A 26,748-nucleotide genomic window follows, 5' to 3' on the forward strand; every position below is an offset into this window, starting at 1 on the left:
AGGGCACCAACCGCAACGCTGCTCCTGGTACTTGAGTTGCGAAAACACTTTCAGTTTGCATTTGTGACTATGCTGGGCAGGTGTCTATCACGTTAGTGTCCTTGTGCGGGAGCATTGTTTACCATCGTTTTGTTTCTGTTCTACAGTGAGATAACGTTTTTTGAAATTGTGTGTTGTTAGGTTTAGGTTATATTAGATAAGATTTGTTATTTCGGCACGGTTAAGGGGGGGCGGTAACAAACAGTAGACATAAAAAGGAACTGAGTCTTTTACAGGGTTATGTAGTCCAGCTAACTCCTTATATAGATGAGGAAACGGAGACCCAAAGCAGTTAAGCAACTGGCCTCAGGACACAAGTGTTAATATTATCTCCCGATCTCGTCAGAATTTCAGTTTCAACTTTAAAAATTGGAAAGGGAGAGAAGTTATGTGGTAATGTATGTGACGAGCCCGAGCTATTTGAATTCTGGCAGAAGACCCTTTGAGGGATGGTGAAAAAACCGCGTATTATTTGTCAGTCCGAGGGTTAGAAGAGAGGGGAACAGCGTTTAAAAGAACCACGTATACGCGGCTTCTCACTTAAAGCCAGGGATCTACTAGTCAAGACATTTTCTTCTATTTAAGGGCCTGTGGCACTCAAGCAAGACTAGGGGTGGCTTGCTTCGGAGGGGGCTAAAGAAGGGGTTCCTCCTACGGCAGAAACCCATTTCCTCCCATTCCTCATCCACCGCAGTGGCCTGAGGGTCATCCCCACCCCAAGCCGATAACGCCTTAGCATTTCCTCCCGCAGGCCTTGACTGAGCCCAGCCACAGACAGTGCCCACTCCCTAGGAAAGCCGTTTGCAAGCCTCAGGGTCCCCTAGCTTTGGGGGAAGCAGCGCACTGGAGGCCACTGGCCCTGAGCCGCTGAACGCCCCGCGGGAGGAAACTAAGGGGTTAATGTAGCCGTTGTTCCCACGGACGGCCGGGGACTCGGGGTCCCGAGAGGGTACGCTAGCGACGGCTCAAGTTCAGCGCTTGATTGTCTCATTGTTTCCTCACCGCGGGTGGGGGGGGGGGTGGAGCGCGAGGAGCGCGCTCGCGTCGGGAGGGTGGATCAGAAGGGGCTATTGCGTTCCTAGGCGGCGCCCCTGCTGCCTAGGCAACCGCGCAGTTAAGTGTCCCGCCACCAGCACAGGTCCCCCAGATCCCGACCACAGCTCCGGTCACCATTCCGCCCTCCTTCCTCCTCCTCCTCCCCCTTTTCCGCTTCTTCCCTCCTCCTTTGCCCCTCTTTCCCCTTAGGTCCTCTCTCCCCCCTCCTCCCCCCGCACTCCGTGCACTCAATTCAGGCCAAGGTTTGCTCCACAAAATGGCCACCGAGAGCGACACCTGCGGCCACGTGACCCGCCGTCCTCCCGGCTTCGGGCTTTTTTTCGCCTAACTCCCGATTTCAAGGAGGCCGCCCATGGAAGAACGAGGGCTGACTACTTCGGAGAAATCTCCCGACATCACCAAGTCCAAGGACTGAGAGAAATGAGCGAGTGCGCAGTTGAAAGGAACAGCAAAAACTAGGGGCATAAGGAGATAAAAGGGAAAGAAACCTAGGTTAAATCTTAAGACCTCCTAGCAGGCGCAAAAGGGGACACGACGAGTTATCGCGAGATCTCAAGAACTCAAAGACTTAGTCTAGGGTATTAGCGGAGGACAGGAGAACTGAAGCTCAGGCGAACTAGGGCAGCATTTGGCGCTCTGAGCTCCAAGGTAGGACGAAGAGCCAGGGACGGGACTGCTGAGGAAATCACGCGAGGTTTGGACTAAACGAACGCGCAGTAGCTAGGCAGAAGTCACAGCAGCAGGAGGGGTTCGGGTGTGAGAGGGAGGGGCTACGTCTTACGTGCTGACGTAGGAGCCCTTCGAGTGGGTATATTAGATCGGTGGCCGCGCCGTGCGTTCCAGAGCCGCAGTTCTCCCGTGAGAGGGCCATCGCGGTGAACCAAACACACTCGCTTAGCAGCGGAAGACTCCGAGTTCTCGGTACTCTTCAGGGATGAGTCATGTGGCGGTGGAAAATGCGCTCGGGCTGGACCAGCAGGTGAGGTGCAAGGAGCCTACCGGGGTGGTTGCTGGACCTAACTTGGCTTATGGCGCAGCGCTAACTGGCACGCTTAGTTCCCATCTCCTGCATACTTCGGGCTGGCCAGTGTCAGTGATTTGGGGCTATGGAGGAACGGGGAGGTGGTAGGAATGCTGGTTATGGCTATCGCTCGGGCCGGGGCCCCGGCTTGGCCCGCGGTATTGTCCCCGGGCCGAGCACAATGGCGGCTTTTGTGTGTGCGTGCGCAGGCGGGCGGAGGGGGAGGGGGTGCGCGCGCTCTCGCGGAGACGCGCACGCGCGAACCTAGACTGGTTTGTGACCCATGGGTGGTGGGGGGGAGGTGAGTGGCGCGGCAGTGCGCGAATGGGGACCCTTTTGGCCTCGAGGGCTTTCGATTCTCTTTGCGCTCGCAGCGTGGATTCCTGTCCCAGAGACCCTGCGGCGTTCGTGTGTGTGTGTGTGTGTGTGTGCGTGCGCGTGTGTCCGCGCGCGGCAGCAGCGGTGTGTGTGCGCCCGTGTGAGCAGGAGGGACGCAGCCCTGGAATGTGGAAGGGGGCGGCGCGGGGGGTGGCCTTCTCTGGGGGTAATGGCGGCGGCCTTCTTTGTGTGGGGCTGGGTGGCTGGGCGGCGCTGCGGCCCACTAGCGGGAGAGAGCGGGTCCCGGGCCGGCGTGGGCCTGGAAAGAAGGATGGAATGGACATCTTGTTCCTCCCGGGCTTCCTTCCGCAGGCCTTTTTGCTCGAGCCCGGTTTCCGCAGGGGCCATCGCACGCTGGGTGCCGCGGCCGCTGAGGCCGCGTTTCCGGAGTGGAAAGTTTTGTGACGCAGAAGATTCGGGGAGGAGTGGGGGGAACGGGGGGGGGGAGTGGGTCTCTGCGTGCGCGGTAGCGCTGGGCTCTAGATAGAGATTGGACGCGGCGGGGAGACATCCGGGAGGTTAGAGACCTGGAGTGGCCCCTTTTCCTTACTTGCTCCACATAGTGAGTGGCGCTTTAGCCGAGGGCCGCGCGTTGTTTTGGGTGGTACCACGGGTTGTATGACTGTTCCCGTGTTAGTGACGTTTGATCCAGGAATCGGCCGCAGGAAAAATACCCGGAATGTAGCTTGGGGGAAATAAACAGTTTTGTTGTTGACTTGTTGCTGCCTGTGGAGTGAGATTGTGAAATAGGTTAGGGCTCTGGGTCTGTCATCTTAACCGGAATCCCCTCTTCTAAGGGTTTGGGGGTAGATTAACGGAGGATGGGCTTCGGTGGCAGGAAGTCTGGATCCTTCTGCAGTAGAGGCACCATGCTACAGATAAGCTTTTCGGTGGGATGTTTGGAGACCTTTAAGTAAACTTTTGCTTACCCCAAACTCCAGAACAATCCTGAAACGAAGTTTAGTGACACAAATTGATGGATTTTTAACGTAGTCGTGTGTAATATATTTTTGCAGATTTAACGATGTGTTTCTTGTTCCTTGTCAATAAATGGAGCGTTTTTTTCTTCCATTAATGAATTGTATTAAATCCTTCAAATTGCTGATACGTCATATGTTGAATGAAGCACATAGAAAATCTGTTGTCAACAGCACAGGCTATCCCCATTTTTAACATTTTGTATATAGGTGGTGCCAATTTAAAAAGATTATAGGCAGGAATGAGTCTTATTTAAATTTGTGATATAATTCAAAAAGTATGTAGACTCGTTAGAATTAAGCAGCAAGCAAATTGAAAACAAAATTGCAACAATGTATTCCTAACAGTTTACAGTATCCTGCTTTATGGTTCATGTTGCCAAGTGTAAAATTAATAACAAAACTTACACTGTAACAAGTGCAAAAAGAGTTTTTGTTCCTCTTGTGCTTTAAAGTATCAGTCTCTTGAATAACAGAAAGCATGGCCGTGTTTTTGCTAATGCAAATTTTGGAAGCGAGGTGCCTAAAAGTCTTGTACTTACTTTCTTTTTTTTATTAAGATTTAGCATCTCCTTCCAATTTTCAGTGACTCCATTGATGGTGCTTACAATTTGACAGTATCAATTTTGAGCTTTTAACAGAAGATTTATACTACTTTTGCAAACAGGTGGCATCAGTACTGTGTGATGTCTTTTGTGGCTTTCTTAAAAGTTTTTTGACAGGTGTAGTTTTTCCCCCGGATATTGCTTGCAAGTACTTCCTGGTCACTACAGAATGTGATGAACATAGCAGGGCTTTTTGTGGAATGTTGAGGCTTTGAGCTTCTAGTGTAAGGGGGTGAGTAGAAATCGAGATTAAAGACAGTGAAATGTGTCCTACTGTTTAAAAGCATTCAATGCCAGTTGTGCCATTTATGTCCAAAGTCTTCTGAGCTTAATCTCAATCTTAAAAATGGGAGAATAAATAGGTGGTACCTACTTCACAGAGGTTTTTTTTTTTTTTTTTTTTAAGTTTGTTTGTTTATTTTGAGAGAGAGTGTGGGAGGGGCAGAGAGGGGGAGAAAGAATCCCAAGCCAACTCGGCACTGTCACAGTGCACAGTCCGATGCAGGGCTTGAACCTTGAGATCATGACCATCCAGGTGCCCCCACAGAGTTGTTCATCAGAGTGCTACCCTAATTAAAAATACTTGTGCAATACTTAGGGATAAAAAACTAAGAAATGGTCAATTAAAATTTTGTTCTGTTTTTCAGGTGTGCTCTATAGGTTCAAAGTAATTCCAAGTAGAAAGTTGGTGGTATTAGGAACATTTATCAAATATGATGGGAGTAAAAATAAATCGTTTTCCTATTTGACATTTTAAAATAATTTTAATTTCTTGGAGCTTTTACTTTAGAAAATGTTACAGGGAAAATTCACTTTGAATTGAATCACTTAAATTTTGACCCAGTTTCTACTGGATAACACCAGCATGTTAGTGTGCTGCTTTCCATAGTATAAACAGTTTGTGCTATTTTCTGTTTGCTTAGAATTTTACAGTTTTCAAAACGCATTCTTCGTTAACACTCTTATTAAGAGTTTCACATCAGCTCCATGAAGCAGGCAGGGCAACTAGTGCTAGTCAATGCTACAGAGAAGGACTAGTTTTCTCTTCATAATATTTCAGCAAACAGGCAGCTAACCATTTAACTCTCTTCTCCTAGTTTGCTGGCCTAGACCTGAACTCTTCAGATAATCAGAGTGGAGGAAGTACAGCAAGCAGTAAGTAAATCATTTTATGGATTACTTGAATATTAGAGCTTTAATAACTTAATGTTCCATTGGACTTATTTTAAAGCTTGAGAGTTTCCCTTCCAGTTTTTACTGTGTAGAGTTACTATGTAGTCAGTGTTAAGTAAAATTATGTAGTGTACTTAGTGATCACTCTTAAAGCATTGTGGCCTTTGGGTAATAATAAAAGGGACTCATTTTCTGAATAAAAATAATCATTAAAAAGAACTTGATACAACACACATTACCTTTGGAAGAATTTGATTATGTCCATTATGAATCTTGACCCCGCTTAGAGGTAGTGGGCATGTGTTTATCCTTATTAGAGTGAATCTACCGAATTAAATTCAATAAAAGAAACATTCTTTTTTTTTTTAAGTTTATTTTGAGAGAGAAAAGCACAAGTGGGGGAGGGGCAGAGAGAGAGCTAGAATCAATCCCTAGCAGGCTCCTCACTGTCAGCACAGAGCCGGATGTGGGGCTCAACTCCCGAGCCGGAGTTGGACGCTTAACTGACTGAGCCCCAATAAAGGGAACATTCTTGTTCATCAGCTATAGCTAACCCTTTCCTGTGAGGAACATGAGACTTACTGATAGAACAAAGCTATACCGGATCTTGAAGTGGTGGTTAGGATTTTAAATGCTGAATTGTATCATTGTCTGGGAAAGAAGTTAGATATAAAAGTTTTATTTCATTTTATTTTTTCAGAGAGTTTTGTTTTGTTTGAAACTTGTTAGAGATTAGTATTAAGGTGTAGGGATTTATTATTTGGCAGTAGGCCTGCTTTGGGTCCCTTCAGGATCGATCTCTTCGTATTAACTCCCACCAAAAAAAGAGGGAGGGGGCAAATGGGTACAGGCTGTAGGGTCTGAAAGCGTTTTTTCATTGTGTTACGTGGTAAAGGATGTGACCTCATTTTTAGGGAAGAAAGGCCTCTTTGGGCACAAAGTTGCTTGGTATTTTTTAGATTTGACTTTGTCATGCTAAAGATCTGTTACGAGTTGATCATCCTAATAGAGATCTTTAATATTTAGTTCAACCCAAAAGTGGAAGAGACAGTTAAATTGCAGATTTATTAGTAATAAAGCAGGTTGACTTTCTTTTACTTGGTGGATATACATTATTTGCTTTTGCTTCTCATCCATTATCTAGGCTGTATTTCTTGCCTGCAGACTTCTGTAAGCAACAGCAGTTGACTGTAGACTCTGGCAAGCCCCAAATTAAAACTCTCAATTCCTTGAAATCATTTCCCCATCGCAACTTACCAGGTTAGAAACAAAAAAGCCTCTTAGTGGCTAATTGCAGGATTTATTACATAGCAGTTTTAGGTTGTTACAGTTATACTTTCCTTGTAACTATTGCTGACAGTTCTCAAATAGTAGCAGGCCTTTAAAAAAATTGTGTTGTATTAACCACTAGTAGCAAGTTATATTTGTGGATTTCAATGATTAGGTTCCAAGTCAAATTTTTATTTACCAAACTTTTTTCCTCCTCCCCTCCCCTTTTAAAGTTCTTAAAAGGCAATATCCCATTTAAAATAAAAGTAGACTCATCCCCCTCCCCCATTTCCAAGTAAGTCAGACTGGTAGGCTAGATATTAAATTTTTTTTCTAGGACCTTTTTTTACATTTTTTAAAAAAGCTTTATTTCTTTATTTAGAGAAAGTGTGAGGAGGGGAGGGGCAGAGAGAGAGAGACAATCCCAAACAGGCTCTGCACCATGAGTGCAGAGCCCGACACAAGGCTTGAACCCACGAACCATGAGGTCATGACCTCAGCGGAAACCAAGAGTTGGATACATAGCCAACTGAGCCACTCAGGTGCCCCCAGGACCGTTTTTTTAATAGTGCAAATTTTGGTAAAAAGCTTTAAGTTTTGGCATTTAATTTTATATTCTTTCTTTTAGAAGGACGCTATATTCCTCCTCACTTAAGGAACAGAGAAGCTACTAAAGGTAAGTCTTTTGAGCAACTTGGTAGACCTAATTCTTGTTGTTTAGAAGTCAGAGCCTAGGGAAAAATGAGGCACTTTGGGAAGTCTGTGAACATTGTGCTCTCCTGTGCCTCTGTCAGAATTGGTTCAAATTATTAGGACTTACTCTGAAAAAACTCCTCTAAAGTCACACAGTGGAAAATTCTCTATTTCCTATGTCAGATTCCTCTGGCCAAGGGCATGGTTTTGTACAGTTTACTAGTGTTGTACTTTGTAATCTGTAATCATTGATATCATGATTTCAATTTGAAAAAGGTGAGTGGGTGTCCTACTGTGTAAACCAAACTGCACAGTAATAACCCAGTTATTTCTGTTTTGCAGAGCTGTCAAAAGAAAGATGTGTTATTGCAGATTAGGTAACAGATTATAGCATTGGGCATGCTCCCAGTAAGTTGGGAGTGATTCTCTGGTTTCATCTCCTTGCCCTTAAGTGCTTCATTTGAAAAGTTTTGTCTAAAATGTATCACAACGCCTGGTCTTTTCTGGTTGTGTTTGTAATGTGATAACTAGTGGATACCTCATTATGGGACAATTGTTTGGGTGCTGTATATTCTGTGAAATAGGTGATCTGAGATTTGGAGGAAAAGTGAAGGTTTGGAAAACTATTTAAAGGTCAAGAAGAAGGAAGATAAAGAAGGCAGAATTGGAAGGGTGCAGAAGTCCACAGGAGCATGTGATTTGCTATCATTCCTCCATGTGCATATGCAGTCTATATATATTAGCTTCACTGTCCCTGGCAATACATGTATATAAAATCTGTATTATAATTTCGTAACTATCATATCATTTTTCTTAGTTACCTGCAGAGTTTGTCTTTATTGTCATGGGTTCTCATTCTAGTGTTCTAGCTGAAACTGGCCCCCATGTATATTTAGTGCTTTTCCCTCTTCATTGCAGTGACAGATCAAAGGGAAGGGGCAGTATCACAGACCTTTCAGAACTGAAAGGGCTGTTAGAAATCTAATTCGACTCTATTGCTTGCTGAGGTGTTGATCACCTGGCTGGCGGCTAATGGTAGAGGCTTAAGGCTGAAGGAAAGTAACTTAACTTTTAAACGTTTAATCTGTTTAATTTATTCGTCTTTAAACCCTCTACCTCTTGGGCTAATTTACACCTTTCTCATTCCCTCTTACTGAATGTTTATAGTTTGTACCCTAGGAATCTGTCCACACTAACAGCGTAGGGATGAAGATTTTCCTCGTATTCCTGATTCTTGTCTGTATTTCATGCGAATGGAGCATTGTACTACTTTTTACTATTGAAATTGGAAAATAATGTATTAAATCAGGTAATCTGACACCTTTAGGAATGTCTTAAATATCACCTCTGAGAAACACTGAAACAATAACTGTTTCCCAGTAAACTTGTTCATGCCTATAAAACGAATGGATTTAATTGTGGTGGTCATATAACTATACCATAATCATTGTTTATAGGCAAAGCTATTGACCTTTTTAGAGGTGGTATTCATTTAGAACATTTTTAGACTGTTAAGTTGCTTGGTTTAGTGCACAGTATTTTCCAGTGGAGAAAATCTAAAAAATTCTGTGTGCCATTGTAAACCAGCTCTAAATCTTGGTTCTCTTCTAGTACCATGATAGGAATATTTCCATTGTCCTTTTAGTTCACAGAGATAAGATAAAATTAGTGGAGGGCTTCAAATTCAGAAACCTAGGTATTGTAAATTTCTATTTAATACAATAAAATGGGTTTGCTTTTTTTTATTGAAGGATTCTACGATAAAGACAGTTCAGGGTGGAGTTCTAGTAAAGATAAGGATGCATACAGCAGTTTTGGATCTCGTAGTGATTCACGAGGGAAGTCTAGTTTCTTTAGTGATCGTGGAAGTGGATCAAGGGGAAGGTATGTGATTTTTATTGATCTTTTCACCTTGTGTATATGAAATTTAGGAATTGGTCTTTATTTTGGTAAATGCTTGTTCTTGTACTCTTAACTATGAAGCATGATGCTTTTTTTCCCCCCTTAACAGACCCCCTTTTTGGATGTGTTAATAAGCATTATATCTGTGTAATCGTGTTTTCTTAGCTGTAAGAGGTCTTAGAACTAAATTGAATTTGTTCCATAGAAATTAGAGGAGAATAAGAACATGCCCCTGGACATAATGAAATCAGTTATTTTTGTAATTAATCTAGCTTTATTTATATTTAAAGCAGTAAGTTTATTTAGTGAATGGCCTAATTTGGTTGAGATTTTTGTGGGTATTCTTTATGACAATTTTAAACACCTTATATCTTTGATTACACAAGTGGTGAACTGACCTCATGCGCCTAATAGCTGTGGTTAGTCCTGTGTGTCCTGATTTTTTGCAAACAGGCCTAAAACTAAAAACATCTTAATTCAGGTAAGGATTATTTTCTACCGTTTATCCACAGTCTGTCACACAGGTGAATTGATTGTCCTTTTAAATGACATCCTAGTTGTAACTGGGACAATTGATATTTGGAGTGCTATTTTTCCTACCACTAAAATGTATTTGGATGAGAACTTTAAATGAAAGTACAAGTTATGTGCTGATACCAAATATTTAAGACTTGGTTCCTAATTTCAGCGTGTATGAGGCCTGTGTAGGCTGTATAATTTTATAGAAATCAAGGATACTTCCTTTAGAAAGTAAAGCTATGTAAATGGTACATTTGATGTGATTAATTAGAGGACCTTATTTGTCAAATAAAAGTGAGCCGTGATGAGTCATTCAGCTTCTCTCCAGGTACGGTTCTAGAGTAGTGACAGTAATCTGATAATGGTTAAATGATTCTTGATTAGTTTCTTATGCTGTTCAGGTTTGATGATCGTGGACGGAGTGACTATGACGGCATTGGCAGCCGTGGTGACAGAAGTGGCTTTGGCAAATTTGAACGTGGTGGAAATAGTCGCTGGTGTGACAAATCAGATGAAGATGATTGGTCAAAACCACTCCCACCAAGTGAACGCTTGGAACAGTAAGTTTTTGAAACGTATGTTAATTGTGATAAAGCCTCATTAGCTAATATAACAAACTTAACCAATCTTGATTTCAGGGAACTCTTTTCTGGAGGAAACACTGGGATTAACTTTGAGAAATATGATGACATTCCAGTTGAGGCAACAGGCAACAACTGTCCTCCACACATTGAAAGTGTAAGTATTTTTGCTTGACTTTTTAATTTTTAAGAAGTGTAAATCTTCTCACAGCACATCAAAATAAGGTGGGCTTTCAAAAAGCAAATATAGATCATACCTACTTGAATAATTCTTTAGTTACATTAAAAACCTGCCTGATTGATTTGTGGAATGTTAAGTGTCACCATTACTAATAATTAGAAATAGAAAATGCGTCAAATGTAGGAGGACCCCAGACTTCTTCAGTGTAGATTAAGCCTGGAGGACTGGTTTTCTTCAAAATATAATGTAGTTTTATTTAAAGCAGCTATAAAGTACAAATCAGGTGTTAGGGTTTTTCCTCCCTGTTATTGTATTAGTGTAAAACAAAAATGGCTCCAGGATAGCATTTCTAGCAATTTAACCCCATTGAATTTCTTGACAGTTCAGTGATGTTGAGATGGGAGAAATTATTATGGGAAACATTGAGCTTACTCGTTATACTCGCCCAACTCCAGTACAAAAGCATGCTATTCCTATTATCAAAGAGAAAAGAGACTTGATGGCTTGTGCCCAAACAGGTAAGTCTACTTAATAAAAGTAAAAAGTTATAAAGAATAACTTAATTGGGATTACCCTTGTACAACTAGTACCAAAAAAACCACATGGGATATCTAAGTTTCATGGGGAAGTTTGAGTCCTAGACATAGCCTAACTGGTATATTTTGATACAGGTATGGAGTAGTTGGCTGGTATTTCTTGTCTTACAGACCTTTGGATTTTGTTATCTTTAGTGTTCCCATTAGGGCATCTTGGGGAGGCCTATAGAAAGCCCTCAGCCTGTTAACTGTTGCAACAGGGTTAGATTATTGTCATTGCAATGGTGGGAAATTAGCACTATAACATTTTTTTTTTAAGTTTATTTATTAATTTAGAGAGGGAGAGGACACGAACAGGGGAGGGTTGGAGAGAGAGGGAGAGAGAGAATCCTAAGCAGGCTCCTCACTGTCAGTGCAGAGCTCGATGTGGGGCTCGAACTCCCAAATCGTGAGATCAGTAAGAATTGTAAGATCAGAATAGTCTGTGATCCATAGGAATGTGGCCAAGGGAAAGAAAGGTACCTTCATGGTAAAGAAGCACTTCCCACCTTTTGGGAATGGGGATGGTTTATAGCCTCTAAATTGAGCACAAGTTTTGCTGTGTCTGTAAGTTTGACCAATTTGAAGGAGGGTGGCAACTGCCCCCCCCATTAAAAATAAATATAATTATCTGATATCTTTGCTTCCTTATGGAAGAGTGAAAATTTCATCCTTTGTACACCAGAATATATACAGTATGTCTATATATATGTGTTACAAATTGAAATTGACATCATTTTTGAGGGAAAATTTCTGTTCTTTTTACAAACGCAAATAAGTGAACACTACATTGTTATTGATCAGAGTTTGGTATACTTTCTCTGTAAGGAAGCAAAATAAACATTTTTGGTTTTTATGGGCCACGTAGTCTCTGTTGCCAATCTACTCGTTTCTGCTGTCATAGTGTGAAAGCACCTGTAGATCCCGTGTAAATTATTGGGCGTGGTTGTATTCCAATAAAGCTTTATTTACAAAGATACATAGGACCTTAGTTTGCTGACTTCTGTTACAGATGGGTCAAAGAAGTCATTTCTTGGTATTTTTAACTTAGCTGTTAGTTTTTAGAAAATTTATTGGGGTATAAAGTAAAACCACTAATTAGTAATAGGGCAGTTAAAAAACCGTCCTCTACCAATATTTATTCAAAAATAATAAGCAGTCCTTCTCTGAATATGCTTTCTCTTAAACAGGGTCTGGAAAAACTGCAGCATTTCTTTTGCCCATCTTGAGTCAGATTTATTCAGATGGTCCAGGCGAAGCTTTGAGGGCCATGAAGGTAAATATTTGTTATGTGGGACATTTATACTTTTAAGTAAGTTTTATGGCCAACTTGGGGCTTAACCTCACTACCCTGAAATCAAGAGCTGTATACTGTACTGACTGAACCTGCCAGGCTCCCCGAAATGTACCATTATTGTAGAACTTTGTAGATAGCTGTTGAGAACTTTCTAAATGGCACATCTACTTATTCCAAATTATTTAATGAAAAACAGTTTTCAAGTGTAATCTGTAAACTACAGAAGGGAATTATGTCGTAATGGACCTTTAAAAGAGGATGTTAAGAGTTGAACTTTTAAATTATTTTTTAGGAAAATGGAAGGTATGGGCGTCGCAAACAGTACCCAATCTCCTTGGTATTAGCACCAACCAGAGAATTGGCAGTACAGATCTATGAGGAAGCTAGAAAAGTAAGTACACATTTCAGGGATTTTTAGCTTTCTCGTTGATTCTATTGAACTGTTTTAGGACTATGAAAAAGTGTTGGCCTTGAAATTGTAAAAATTTCTTTGCTTGTAGTTTTCATACCGATCTAGAGTTCGACCTTGCGTGGTTTATGGTGGTGCTGATATTGGTCAGCAGATTCGAGACTTAGAGCGTGGATGCCACTTGTTAGTAGCTACTCCAGGACGTCTAGTAGATATGATGGAAAGAGGAAAGATTGGATTGGACTTCTGCAAGTATGTTCATTTTTAAATGCATAAAATGTAATATTTTTTAAATTACTGGCCATTCATTTTGTAGTACTTACCAGCATTGTTTAAATTTTAAGATCCAGAAGTGATTCATTTTAGCCCTCTTTTATGAGATGCTGATTGTAGTTTTAATGTTGATAAATTGGTGACCTTTTAGTAGAGGCTGAGAATGATTGGACTGGGACGGAGTCAGAAGTAGTAAGAGCTAGTTTTGCTGTGTGCTTGTGAATGATTTGTTTCGTGGCACAAGTCCTGTGCTTTGTCTCGTGTACGTGTGTTAAATCTGCAGTGTGAGGAATTTAACCATCAGTGAATATATGATTGTATATAGAAAACAGCTGTACTAAAACTATCTTTTCTTCTCAAATTCTAAACTGAATATTTTTATGACAGATACTTGGTGTTAGATGAAGCTGATCGGATGTTGGATATGGGGTTTGAACCTCAGATACGTAGAATAGTTGAACAAGATACTATGCCTCCAAAGGGAGTTCGTCACACTATGATGTTTAGTGCTACTTTCCCTAAGGAAATACAGGTACTGTGTGATGCTGCAAGTTTTATTTACTGAGGAATTTGTTGGTCTCAGTAGATGATGATAATTTTTTCTTTTCAGATGCTTGCTCGTGATTTCTTGGATGAGTATATCTTTTTGGCTGTAGGAAGAGTTGGCTCTACCTCTGAGAACATCACACAGAAAGTTGTTTGGGTGGAAGAGTCTGACAAACGGTCCTTTTTGCTTGATCTTCTGAATGCAACAGGTAAAATTACGAATAATTTTAGTGTCACTCTGGCTCAGGTAATGGGAATCCATTTGGATCACCTTTATTGCTTTTCCTCCCCATTTAAAACATCCCATTAAAAGTATATTTATTTGTCTCTGTTTAGATGTTGACTAAATGTTAAGAGAACTAAGTCCCTGTTAAAGACAAATATCTGGTAATTTTTCACAATTAGGCAAGGATTCGCTGACATTAGTGTTTGTGGAGACCAAAAAGGGTGCAGATTCTCTGGAGGATTTCTTGTACCATGAAGGGTATGCTTGTACCAGCATCCACGGAGACCGATCTCAGAGAGACCGAGAAGAGGCTCTTCACCAGTTCCGCTCAGGAAAAAGCCCAATTCTAGTGGCTACAGCCGTATGTATAATACAAGCGTATTTTCAAGTTGCCGCTGTTCAACTTTGGCTTCAAGTGTGCCATGTGTAACAAAAGTTATTTTCTAGGTAGCAGCAAGAGGACTGGACATTTCAAATGTGAAACATGTTATCAATTTTGACTTGCCAAGTGATATTGAGGAGTACGTACATCGCATTGGCCGTACAGGACGTGTAGGAAACCTTGGTAAGTGTTCAGATTGATGGTCTGGTGGTTTTTTCAGTGGGATGTAGCAAAGAACTTTTCAGGATCTTAATTTGAGAACTCTGTTACTAAGGAATGCTGTTAAAATCTATCTTAGCAATAGAAGTGACTTGTGGTCTTTTCAGTGTTCTACTTTTCTATGTAGGAAAGTAAGAATACTGTGCTCTTATGGAAGACTTTAATTTACGTACTTTTTGGGACTGGTTTAGGCCTCGCCACCTCATTCTTTAATGAGAGGAACATAAATATTACCAAGGATTTGTTGGATCTTCTTGTTGAAGCTAAACAAGAAGTGCCGTCTTGGTTAGAAAACATGGCTTACGAACACCACTACAAGGGTAGCAGTCGTGGACGGTCTAAGAGGTGAGGCATACGGGTGGCATATAAAGAATGGGGTGGGTGCTGTGTCCAAAGTTAACTTTTCAAGTACTTAGTGGAACAGGCTTTATTTTCTTCGGTTGCCTGGATCATTTGGGGAAGGGGTGTTAGAAGGGGTTGTCACAAAGTTAACGCCAGCCGTTTACGGGCTACAGTCTTTAAGATCGCATTAGGGAAAACAGGGCTGGATGGGGAATCATTTGAATCGAAAATCAGAAATTGACCATCGGGAGGTTTTAACAAGAACTGGCTTGTCTGGTGGGATCTCCTCTTCCTTCGAACCACCAGCACATTCTGTCGTTGCAGTAGTAGATTCAGCGGAGGCTTCGGTGCCCGAGACTATCGACAAAGCAGCGGGGCCAGCAGTTCCAGCTTCAGCAGCAGCCGCGCCAGCAGCAGCCGCAGCGGAGGAGGCGGCCACGGCAGCAGCAGAGGGTTTGGTGGAGGTGATGTTCATTTTTCACCTCCTGTCTTTGGGGAGGGCTTCTTGTAGTCCTCTTTTTTCAAAGCATAGTTAAAAACACTGGAGAAGTTTGGCCCCCATAGATTGCTTTTCATAATTTGATGTCAAAGTACTTAAGGAGGGGAATGGTTGTATTTAACAGTGGATGACTTAATTAATTTCTCTCTTTTTCACATCTCTCATTAGGTGGCTACGGAGGCTTTTACAACAGTGATGGATACGGAGGAAATTATAACTCCCAGGGGGTTGACTGGTGGGGTAACTGAACCTGCTTTACAGCAGGTCACCCTGCCAAACAAGCTAATATGGAAACCACATGTAACTTAGCCAGACTATACCTTGTGTAGCTTCAAGAACTCGCAGTACATTACCAGCTGTGATTCTCCACTGAAATTTTTTTTTTAAGGGAGCTCAAGGTCACATGAAAAGATGAAAGGAACAATCAGCAGCCCTGTTCAGAAGGTGGTTCGAAGACTTCATTGCTGTAGTTTGGATTAACTCCCCTCCCGCCAACCCCCATCCCAAACTGCATTTATAATTTTGTGACTGAGGATCATTTGTTTGTTAATGTACTGTGCCTTTAACTTTAGACAACTTTTTATTTTGATGTCCTGTTGGCTCAGTAATGCTCAAGATATCAATTGTTTTGACAAAATAAATTTACTGAACTTGGGCTAAAATCAAACCTTGGCACACAGGTGTGATACAACTTAACAGGAATCATCGATTCATCCATAAATATTATAAGGAAAAAACTTAAGCGGTAGCCTGCATTAGGGCTTTCTGATACTTGCAGATTGGGGGAAAATAAACAACAAACGTCTTGAAGCATATTAACGGAATTAGTTTCTAATGTGGCAAACTGTATTAAGTTAAAGTTCTGATTTGCTCACTCTATCCTGGATAGGTATTTAGAACCTGATAGTCTTTAAACAAGCCATTCCAGTCATGATGAGGTGATGTATGAATACATGCATACATTCAAAGCACTGTTTTCAAAGTTAATGCAAGTAAATACAGCAATTCCTCTTTCAATGTTTAGGCAGATCATTAATTATGAGCTAGCCAAATGTGGGCATATTATTACAGGGAAAGTTTAAAGGTCTGATAACTTGAAATAGGTTTTTAGGAGAATTCATCTACTTAGACTTTTTAAATGCCTGCCATAAATGAAATTGAAATGGTAGAATGGCTGACCACAGCAATGACCAGCCCTCATTGGGGCCCTGGGTGATTTTTGGTCTAATAACGCATGCTAGTGTTGATGTTTTTTGGTCAAGAGGGTATGAACAGGAAGAATTAATGCAGCAGGCTTTATTTTAAATGCCGATTCACATTACTCTGTTCAAGCTGCGTTGAGATGTTAAACTGGCTTACTATAGACTTTGTAAAAATGGCTCCAGAAGAGTAACAAACTGAAATCTTTGAGATCACACAGGTTGGAAATATGTACATAACTGCACAAGGTGTCAATTCTGCTATACAGTGCAGTTGTAGTCAGTTTTAGTTGCATAGGTTTCCATTGTATTTATAGTCTGTTTATGCTAAATCTGGCCAAAGATGAGCATTGTCCACCACTAAAATGCCTCTGCCACTCTGAATTCTGTGCTAATTTTGTGGCCAGAATGCGGTGATCAAAACGCTCAATCTTTTTACAGTGGCATAGGAAGACGGCAAAAATTTCCTAAAGTGCAATAGATTTTCAAGTGTATTGTGCCTTGTTCTAAAACTTTTATTAAGTAGGTGCACTTGACAGTATTGAGGTCATTTGTTATGGTGCTATTTCAATTAGTCTAGGTTTAGGCCCTTGTACATTTTGCCCATAACTTTTTACAAAGTACTTCTTTTATTGCACATTCAGAGAATTTTATATATATGTCTTGTGTGCGTGTCCTTAAACTTCCAATCTTATTTTGTCTCTTGGAGATTGTTGAACGCAGCTTGTCTAGGAAGGGGATGGGACTAGATTCTAAAATTTATTTGGGACCACGGGAATAATAGTTGGGAAGAAAACTATTTGCACACGACAGATTTCTAGATACTTTTTGCTGCTAGTTTTATGTAATATTTATTGAACATTTTGACAAATATTTATTTTTGTAAGCCTAAAAGTGATTCTTTGAAAGTTTAAAGAAACTTGACCAAAAGACAGTACAAAAACACTGGCACTTGAATGTTGAATGTCACCGTATGCGTGAAATTATATATTTCGGGGTAGTGTGAGCTTTTAATGTTAAGTCATATTAAACTCTTAAGTCAAATTAAGCAGACCCGGCATTGGCAGTGTAGCCATAACTTTCTGATGTTAGTAAAAACAAAATTGGCGACTTGAAATTAAATCATGCCAAGGTTTTGATACACTTGTCTTAAGATATTAATGAAACACTTCAAAACACTGATAAGAAGTGTCCAGATTCTCAGATGTTTGTTGCGTGAGTTTTGTTTAGTTGTGTGTATTTTTTTTTTTTTCAGTGAATGTCTGGCACATTGCTATCCTCAAACATGTGGTTATCTTTGTTGTATTGGCATATTCAGTGACTTGTACATTCAGCGATAGCATTTGAGCAAGTTTTATCAGCAAGCAATGTTTTCAGTTAATAAGGTTTCAAAAATCACATAAGAATGGATTTAAACTTGCTGAATGTAAAGATTGAACCTCAAGTCACTGTAGCTTTAGTAATTGCTTATTGTATTAGTTTAGATGCTAGCACTGCATGTGCTGTGCATATTCTGATTTTATTAAAATAAAAAGTTGAACTGCACAGTCTCCTTTGTTGTTGTCAATTGTGGTTTATTATAGGTGAAAATAAAGTTGTGCTCTTGCCTGAAGAATTGTAAGGTGTAATTTTTTTGGTTTTGCTGTCGAGTGCTAATTTTGAGATGCCTCTTGGGAGACAGAATGACTGATGCCATAAGGATTTGTAATAAAAGGTGAAGGTGAAAAAAAAGATTGCTCTAATGGAAATCTAGGACGTCCTTACGTGGACGTATTGCATTGTATTGCAAATCAGTTTGTACTTCAACTCAATATGGGTGGGAATCTTTTGTTCTTGGAAGCACTTGATTTGAAGGACATTTAGACGGTGGAAGAATGTTGGGTAAAAGTCAAATGGACTAGTAATCTAAGTGATGGTGAATGCTAAGGGATCCAAAATATTTGGTGGTGGGGGGTGGGGTGGGGTGCCTGGCTGGCTCAGTTGGTAGAGCATGCGACTCAGGCTCAGGGTTGGGAGTTCAGGCCTCACGTAGGGAGTGGAGCCTACTTTTTAAAAGTATTTGGGGTTATGATGATAGAGATGTCTGGCATGGCTACCCCCTTACCCCCTTCAGTTTCTTTGCTGGCATCCATTACTGCTGCGGGCAGCTGCTACCAATTAACGGTATGTGAACCAGAACTGAATAGGCACTTTGTAAGCAATTAGGTTGAACCATATGAAAGGACTCCTGTTTTTGGGGTCAAACATGGTCAAATGTTGGTAGGTGGCTATGATTAAACCTAAGGAAAGTACTTGATACAGCTTTTTTGAGTTCTTTGCGGTATGATGAACAATTTTTTTTCTTTTTTCTTTTTGGTATTGTAAAGAAATACTTGATTCTGGATCGGTATCATTGTTCAGAGTTAGTCATCTCAAAGTAGCAAGCCTAAATTTATAGGGCAGAATTTTGAAGCCTAATATGCCATATTAGTTTTGGAGAATGGAAAGAGGGAAGGGAAGTAGGAGTTTAGACAAAAGTGTGGAAAGAGGGGCACCTGGGTGGCTGTCGGTTGACTGTCTTAGGCTCAGATCATGATCTCTCATTTCATGAGTTCAAGCCCCACATCAGGCTTGCTGCTCTAAGTGCGGGGCCCGCTTCAGATCCTCTTTTTCTGCCGCTCCCCCACTTGCACTCTCAAAAGTGTGGAAAGAGGTTATGTTAGGACAGCTAGATGGAAAAGTTAATGGAGTGAAATTGGATTCTAAGGATGGTTCAAAGTCACTGATAAAAGAGGGGTGCGGGCACCTGTGTGGCTCAGTTAAGTGTCCAGCTTCGGCTCAGGTTGTGATCTCATGGTTTGTGAGTTCCAGCCCTGCGTCGGGCTCTGTGCTGACAGCCCAGAGCCTGGGGCCTGCTTCAGATTCTGTGTCTCCCTATATGCCTTCTCCCACTCACACTCTGTCTCTTTCAAAAATAAACACACACACAAAAAAGTGAACACAAGCTATCTGGGGGAACTAATTCTTAATTGAGATTATTTCTAGTCTAGCAGTATTAAGATTATAGTAGTCAGGTTTATTTGCATACTATGTTAATTTTTGTAGTTTTTTTTTTAAAATTTTTGTAGTTTAAGCGATTTGTTTAAATATATACTTAAATGCTATTGTCACTGTCTGCCTCCCCCACTCATTAATGTTTGGTTTCGGTAATGGTTTGCTCTAACCATCTCTTAGCTGAATTTCAACACCACATAATTTTTTTCAAAAATGACTTCTAGGAACCATGTTTGAAAATTGTTCAGTGTCTGCTTGAACCTATATAATTGTTTTTTTTCTATGACGGGTGGCTTGTTTCCCTTGCCCCTATGCTCCTAAGTGACCTAGTTAGACCGATCACAGACTTACTCTTTGAAGTAACTAAGATATCTGGGTGTTGACACTCGTCTTACCTGCCTTCCCACTGAAAAGCAGAAATTCCATTCACTGCATTTTAGGAATATCTCAGGCTTTTTTCTCTTCTCACTGAACACGATTCCGGATATGTTGAAACCTGCTTTGCTTCGTATCTTGCCCTCATTTCAGTTGATCTATTTTTCAGCATGTTTAGTCTGTTTCCAATGTGGTTTCCTGTATAGTGACTGTTCTCCATTTCTTTCCTCATTTTCGTTGTTGATTCCCACCTCCCCCTTGGGAAAAACTTGACCGAGTTTTCTTCAGGATAATTTTGAAATAGGATTATTTTGACACAGGACACTATGTTTAATTATAGTGTGGAAGAGTAGATCATGACCTGGAAACATGTTTATTGTGGGAGAAAACACCATAAAACAGATAAGCACATTAAGAGGAGGAGATGTCTCAAAACAGGTGTTGAACATAGAATTACATGACTCAGCAATTTCACTCCTAGGAGAATTCTACCCAGGAAAAACGAAAACAAGCCGACAACTTACTATTTGCATGCGAATGTTCATAGCATTCACAATAACCCAAGAGTGGAAACCACCCAAATGCCAATCAGCTGGTGGAGGGACAAACAAAATGTGTATACATGGAATGGAATGCTGTTTGGCAATAAAAAGAAGGAAGTACTGACGCTATCTCTATCCTCTGGGGACATGACCATATCCCTAATTTCCTTTCCCCTCTTCAAAGGATCATTAGGTGGGCCTGTTAGTGCTGTGATACATGTCTGTATTCTGACTTAAGGTTTTCTGTGGATGTGTGTCCAGTTTCAGTCCTGATTTTATTGTGTTAGCAGGTATAGTCATGGTTTATAATTTGAGGGTTCCTGTTTTCCTTGTTGCACCAAAGATGACATTTTGCCTTTTTTTTTTTTAATAGGCTCCATTCCCAACATGAGACTTGAACTCATGACCCTGAGATCAAGAATTGTGTGCTCTATTGACTGGGCTGGCCAGGCACCCCGACATTTAACTTTTTTTTTTAATGTTTATTTATTCTTGAGACAGACAGAGCATGAACAGGGGAGGGGCAGAGAGAGAGGGAGACACAGAATCTGAAACAGGCTCCAGGCTCTGAGCTGCCAGCACAGAGCCCGATGCGGGGCTCGAGCCCACGAACAATGAGATCATGACCTGAGCCAAAGTCGGACCCAGGCGCTCCCTTTTTCACTCTTAATTCTACTCCATACTCACTTAAATTTTCAACAGACCATCTCATTTACCTGACATCAGTGGATTAGTTGAATGCAGAATGGTCTCTGAACCTCCATTCCGGACCCAGTCACCTGATAGGATCTAGTGGGTTATCTGGTAGACATTTGGAGTGCCAAGGTTGATTTAGGGCTCATTGAAAAACCGGTTGGGGTCTGCTGAGTGTTGGGGAATGTAGCTATGAATTCAAACGTACTCCTTGCCCTCTTGGAACCTAGTTTTTCTTTTGTGGCTCCCCAACTTGATGTTGCAACAGAAGAATCTGGGAAATGATTCTATGGCGACTCTCCTAATAGAATCCATCCCTGGGGTTCACTCAGCAATCTGTTTTGCATTTGCTTTTGTTCCTAATTTCCCCAGGCAATTTTGATGCAGCAAGCTTAGGTACGGACTCAGCTGTTCTCTACTTTCTATTATCTGTTCCAAAACTTCCAGTTACCATGATGGTGTTTCAGGTACTTCATAGCAGAAGCATCTCTATATTCCAAATTACAATAGTTACTGCAATCAAGCTAATGATGGTCTATTAAGTTGGTCCTTTGGTGTGGTACTAGTCTACCTTTGCAGCTTTTAACTTATTTCCCATACCTTATACTGTAGCTGAATATGATGCTATTGTGCAGACACATCCTGCAGTCTGCCTTTGCCTTGGTTTTTGTGCACCCTGTTCCTTCTAACTAGAATTGGGGCTGAAAGTTTAATTTTATAGATAGTACTCAGAATACTGAGCTGCCATTTACAATTATTAACAATGTAGAGAAAATAATTGCTCTAATGGGTTGAGGAAGGAGTAGGTTTCAACTGGCATGGGCAGAATGAGCTCAACTATTTGGAAAATATGTAGAAAACTAGAAGGAAATCTGCAAAAATAGTGACAGTTCTTGTTTCTGGTTGAAATGAAATGATTTTCTGCTGCTTCATAATTTCCTGTACTGAGCAAATTTTGTACAATTATATTTTCTAACAAAACGTAAGTTTTTAATTGTTTTAGTCTGAGATGATTATAAATTCACAGGAAGTTGTGAAATAGTACAGAGAGATCATGTGTACCTTTCACGCAGTTTCCCCTGTTAGTAACATCTGGCATAACTAGTACATCAAAACCAGGAAATTGACATTGGTACAATCCACAGACCTCATCCAGACTTCACCAGTTTTGTGTGTGCCGTGTGTGTGTGTGTGTGTGTGTGTGTGTGTGTGTGTGTTTCTATGCAGTTTTACTACATGTTGATTTCTATAGCAACTTCCAAAGAACTGTTCTATCACCACAGTCTCCCTCATGTTACCTCTTTATAGTCACACCTGCCCCCCACCCCTTCCTGCTTCTCCACCCTGTCACTAACCCCTGGCAACCGCTCATCTGTTTTCCATTTCTAAAATGTCATTTCAAAATTGTTAACATAAATGGAACTGTGCAGTATGTGACCTTTTGAGATTGGCTTGTTGTCACTCAGCAGAATGTCCTTGAGAGCTGTCCAAGTTGTTGCAAATAGTTTGTTTCTTTACTGCTGAGTGGTATGGATGTTCCATAGTTTTGTTTATTCAGTCGTTGAAGGATAGTTGGCTTATTTCCAGTTTTTGACCATTACAAATCAAGGTTGCTATGAACATTCATGTACAGATTTTTGTGTGGACATAAGTTTTCATTTTTCTGGCATAAATGCAATTGTTGGATCACATGGTAAGTATATGTTTACTTTAAGAACCTGCTAACCCATTTTCCTGAGTGGCTATACCATTTTACATTCCCACCAGCGATGCACAAGAGGTCCAGTTTCTGTGCATCCTCACCAGCGTTTGGTATTGTCATATTTTTATTTTGGCTGTTCTAATTGGTGCACGGTGGCATCTCATTGTGGTCTTAATCTGCATTTCCCTATGGGCTAGTGATGTTGAACTTCTTTTCATGTACTTATATGCCATCTTTATATTCTCTTTGGTAAAATAAATGTTTGTGTCTGTGACCCCTTGTAAAATAATTGATTATTTTTTACTGCTGAGGTTTCTTTTAAGTTATTGAAGTAAAGTTGACATACAATGTTACATTAGTTTCGGGGATTTGACAATTCTGGACATTCACAGTGCTCACCACAGTAAGTGTAGTTACCCTTTGTCACCATACAAAGTTATTACAACATTACAACAGTATTCCCTAATGCTGTTACTTTTCATCCCTATGATTTATTTATTTTATAACTCTAAGTTTGTACCTCTTAATCCCCTTCACCTATTTCCTTCATTCCCCCCAACTCCCTCCCCTCTGGCAACCAGTAGATCTCTGTATTTAGGAGTCTGTTTCTGTTCGTTTGTTTGCTTTGTACTGCTGAGTTTTGAGAGTTTTCTGTATATTCTAGGTACAAGTCCTTTATCAGATGTATGATTTGCAAATATCTTTTCCCGGTCTGTAGCTTGTCTATTTATCTTCTTTTTATTATTATTTTATTTTAATTCCAATGTAATTAACATGCAGCATTATTTTAATGTCAGGTGTACAATATAACGATTCAACACTTGCAGTGCTCATCAAGGTAAGTGTACTCTTGGGATGTCTGGCTGGCTCAGTCAGAAAAACATGTGACTCTTGATCTCAGGGTCATGAGTTCGAGCCCCATGTTGGTTGCAGAAATTACTTAAAAAAAAAAAAAAGGTAAGTGTACTCTTAATCCCCATCACCTATTTCACCCATCCCTCTTCCCACCTCCTCCCTGTTAATCCTCATTTGGTTTGTCTTTCTTTTTTTCCCCTTTGTTTGTTTTGCTTCTTATATTCCACATAGGAGTGAAGTCATATGGTATTTGTCTTTATCTGACTGGCTTATTTGACTTAGCATAATACACTCTGGTTCCATCCATGTTGTTGCAAATGGCAAGATTTCATTCTTTTTTATGGCTGAATAATATTCCTTTGTATATACCACTTCTTTATCCACTCATCTATTAATGGACACTCAGCTTATTTTTGTTCTTAACTGGGTCTTTTGCAGAGCAAACATTTAAATTTTTTAAAAGTTTTTATTTATTTTGATAGAGAGCATAAGGGGGGAGGAGCAGAGAGAAGGAGAGAGAATCCCAAGCAGGCTCTGTGCTGAGCCCAACGAGGGGCTTCAACTCATGAACCATGAAATCATGACCTGAGCTGAGATCAAGAGTCAGATTCTTGGGGCGCCTAGGTGGCTCAGTCAGTTGGGCATCTGACTTCGGCTCAGGTCATGATCTCATGGTTCGAGAGTTCGAACCCTGCATTGGGCTCTGTGCTGATAGCTCAGAGCCTGGAGCCTGCTTCAGATTCTGTGTCTCCTTTTCTCTCTGCCCCTCCCCCATTCGCACTCTATCGCTGTCTCTCTCAAAAATAAACATTAAAAAATATATTAAAAAAGGGGCACCTGGGTGGCGCAGTCGGTTAAGCGTCCGACTTCAGCCAGGTCACGATCTCGCGGTCTGTGAGTTCGAGCCCTGCGTCAGGCTCTGGGCTGATGGCTCGGAGCCTGGAGCCTGTTTCCGATTCTGTGTCTCCCTCTCTCTCTGCCCCTCCCCCGTTCATGCTCTGTCTCTCTCTGTCCCAAAAATAAATAAAAAACGTTGAAAAAAAATTAAAAAAAAATATATTAAAAAAAAAGAGTCAGACTCAACTTACTGAGTCACCCAGGCACACCCATTTTTAATTTTTTAAAAACATTTTAAATTTTGGGGTGCCTGAGTGGCTCAGTTGGTTAAGCGTCCAACTTTGGTTCAGGTCATGACTCACAGCTTTTGAGTTTGAGCACCGTGTCAGGCTTTCTGCTGTCAGCACAGAGCCTGCTTTATATCCTCTGTCCCCCACTCTCTCTGCTCCTCCCCCACTTGCACTCTGTCTCTCTCTCAAAACAAAACAAAAAATTCATTAATTAAAAAAAAATTTTTAAGTTTGATGCAATCCAATCACCAATGTTTCCTTTTGTGGATTGTGATTTTGGTGTCATGTCTAAGGATACTTCGCTTAGCCTTGGTCCTAAAGATTTTCTATTTTTCCTAATAATTTTATAATTTTACATTGAAATCTATGATCCACTTTGCGTCCGTTTTTAAGGTGTGAGGTTTAGGTTAAGGTTCCCTTTTTAATCGATGGATGTCCAGTTGCTCTAGCACCATTTTGTTGAAAAGACTCTCCTTCCCTTGTTGAAATGCCTTTGCAACTTTGTCAAAACTCAGTTGACCATCCTTGTGTGGGTCTCTTTTGGGTTCTCTTCTATTTCATTGATCTATGTGTCTATCCCTCCACCAATACCATACTGTTTCCATTACTTCTAGCTATATAGTAAGTCTTAAAATTTGGTAGAGTGATTCCTCCCACTTTATTCTTTTTCAAATTTGTTTTAGTTATTCTAGTTCCTTTGTCATTTCACATAAATTTTAGAATAAGCTTTTTTTAAAAAATTATTTGATGTTTGATTTATATTTCAGAGAGAAACAGTGCATGAGGAAAGGAGGGGTAGAGAGACAGAGACAGAATCTGAAGCAGTCTCCAGGCTCTAATCTGTCAGCACAGAGCCCAATGTGGGACCTGAACTCACGAACTGTGAGGTCATGACCTGAGCCAAAGTCAGACGCTTAACTGACTGAGCCACCCAGGTGCCCTCTTTTCTTTCCTTTTTTTTTTTTTTTTTGAGTAATCTCTATGCCCAACGTGGGGCTTGAACTCACAACCCCGAGATCAAGAGTCACATGCTCTACCAACTGAGCCAGCCAAGCGCCCCTAGAATAAGATTTTCTTTACAAAAAATCTGGCTGGGGTTTTGATGGTAATTGTGCTGAACCTCTAGATCAATTTGGGAGAGAATTGACGTCTTTACTATTTTGAGTCTAAAACATATGTATATATTTATAAATCTTTAAGTTTATTTTTATTTTGAGAGAGACAGAGAGAATGTGAATGGGGGAGGGGCAGAGAACAAGAGAGAATTCCAAGCAGACTCCATGCTGTCAGCACAGAGCCCGATGTAGGGCTCGAACTCACAAACTGTGAGATCATGACCTGAGCTGAAATTGAATCGGACACTTAGCCAACAGAGCCACCCAGGCACCCCGAGTCTAAAACATATTTTTAAGTTGTGAACTCAGAATATCCAGCCAACAGGAAAAATCATCTGCCACTTCCTACACGGAGCACTCCTAATTATTCATCCTAGGATTAAGCTCCTTGTGTGGAGCATGTCCATGGAGCAGGTGCCTCCGTGAAGGAAGGCATTTTGTGAAGGAAGTTCATGTAGGAATATATGAAGGAGCCCATCTGCTACTCATGATAGCCTAGGTATTTCAGAGCAACCCTTCTGCTGAAGACAACCCTAAAAATGCATGTAAATTTAATGCAGGCATTCCCCTTCTGATCCAGTAAGCACCTTCTGGAAAGTTTCCTGTTAGGAACGGAGACAGAGGCTTCCCAAAAGTCAAGTCAGTAACGATGCAGAAAATACAATATTCAGTTAATCTCAAACTTGAAGAAACCTTACACCTTTTTGGTTTCATCTTCTTAAAACTCATCATTTTGAGAGTACTTGGGAGTCTTACTTGAATATTAATTCTCGGCATGCGTTGAACTTAATTACCATAATGTCCCAGAATTTTAATAACAAAATTTTAATGTCAGTTTTCATCAGGGGAACGATGTCCTTGGATTGTACTGTGGTGACTTCCTGTAGAACTTCTTTAATTGGCATACACTCAGGCAAAGCCTTCTTTTTCACAGGAGGCACAGAA

The 26,748-nt window shown here is 40.8% G+C and overlaps 1 protein-coding gene and 1 non-coding gene across 6 annotated transcripts; one reads left to right on the forward strand and one right to left on the reverse strand.

Moving 5' to 3' along the window:
* Window positions 1-1,178: 1,178 nt before the first annotated feature.
* On the forward strand, window positions 1,179-17,913 carry DDX3X (DEAD-box helicase 3 X-linked). Of its 5 annotated transcripts, none has more exons than XM_049643716.1 (17): window positions 1,179-2,074; window positions 5,174-5,231; window positions 7,147-7,194; window positions 8,963-9,095; window positions 10,034-10,192; window positions 10,271-10,370; window positions 10,777-10,912; window positions 12,160-12,245; window positions 12,559-12,657; window positions 12,767-12,927; window positions 13,336-13,480; window positions 13,559-13,703; window positions 13,900-14,081; window positions 14,168-14,285; window positions 14,513-14,666; window positions 14,970-15,127; window positions 15,331-17,913. In XM_049643716.1, exons 1-17 carry the CDS (start codon window positions 2,030-2,032, stop codon window positions 15,408-15,410), a joined length of 2,007 nt encoding a protein of 668 aa, XP_049499673.1. In that variant the 5' UTR covers window positions 1,179-2,029; the 3' UTR covers window positions 15,411-17,913. The 5 variants fall into 5 exon arrangements, with proteins under 5 accessions (XP_049499673.1, XP_049499674.1, XP_049499675.1 ...); XM_049643717.1 differs by having other exon boundaries at window positions 14,988-15,127; XM_049643718.1 differs by having other exon boundaries at window positions 14,991-15,127.
* Window positions 17,914-25,670: 7,757 nt separating this feature from the next.
* On the reverse strand, window positions 25,671-25,743 carry TRNAK-CUU (transfer RNA lysine (anticodon CUU)). The gene has a single exon. It is a non-coding gene; the product is annotated as a tRNA-Lys (tRNA).
* Window positions 25,744-26,748: the final 1,005 nt, after the last annotated feature.

Source organism: Panthera uncia, chromosome X (assembly GCF_023721935.1).
Source record: "Panthera uncia isolate 11264 chromosome X, Puncia_PCG_1.0, whole genome shotgun sequence".
NCBI classification, from domain to species: Eukaryota; Metazoa; Chordata; class Mammalia; order Carnivora; family Felidae; genus Panthera; species Panthera uncia.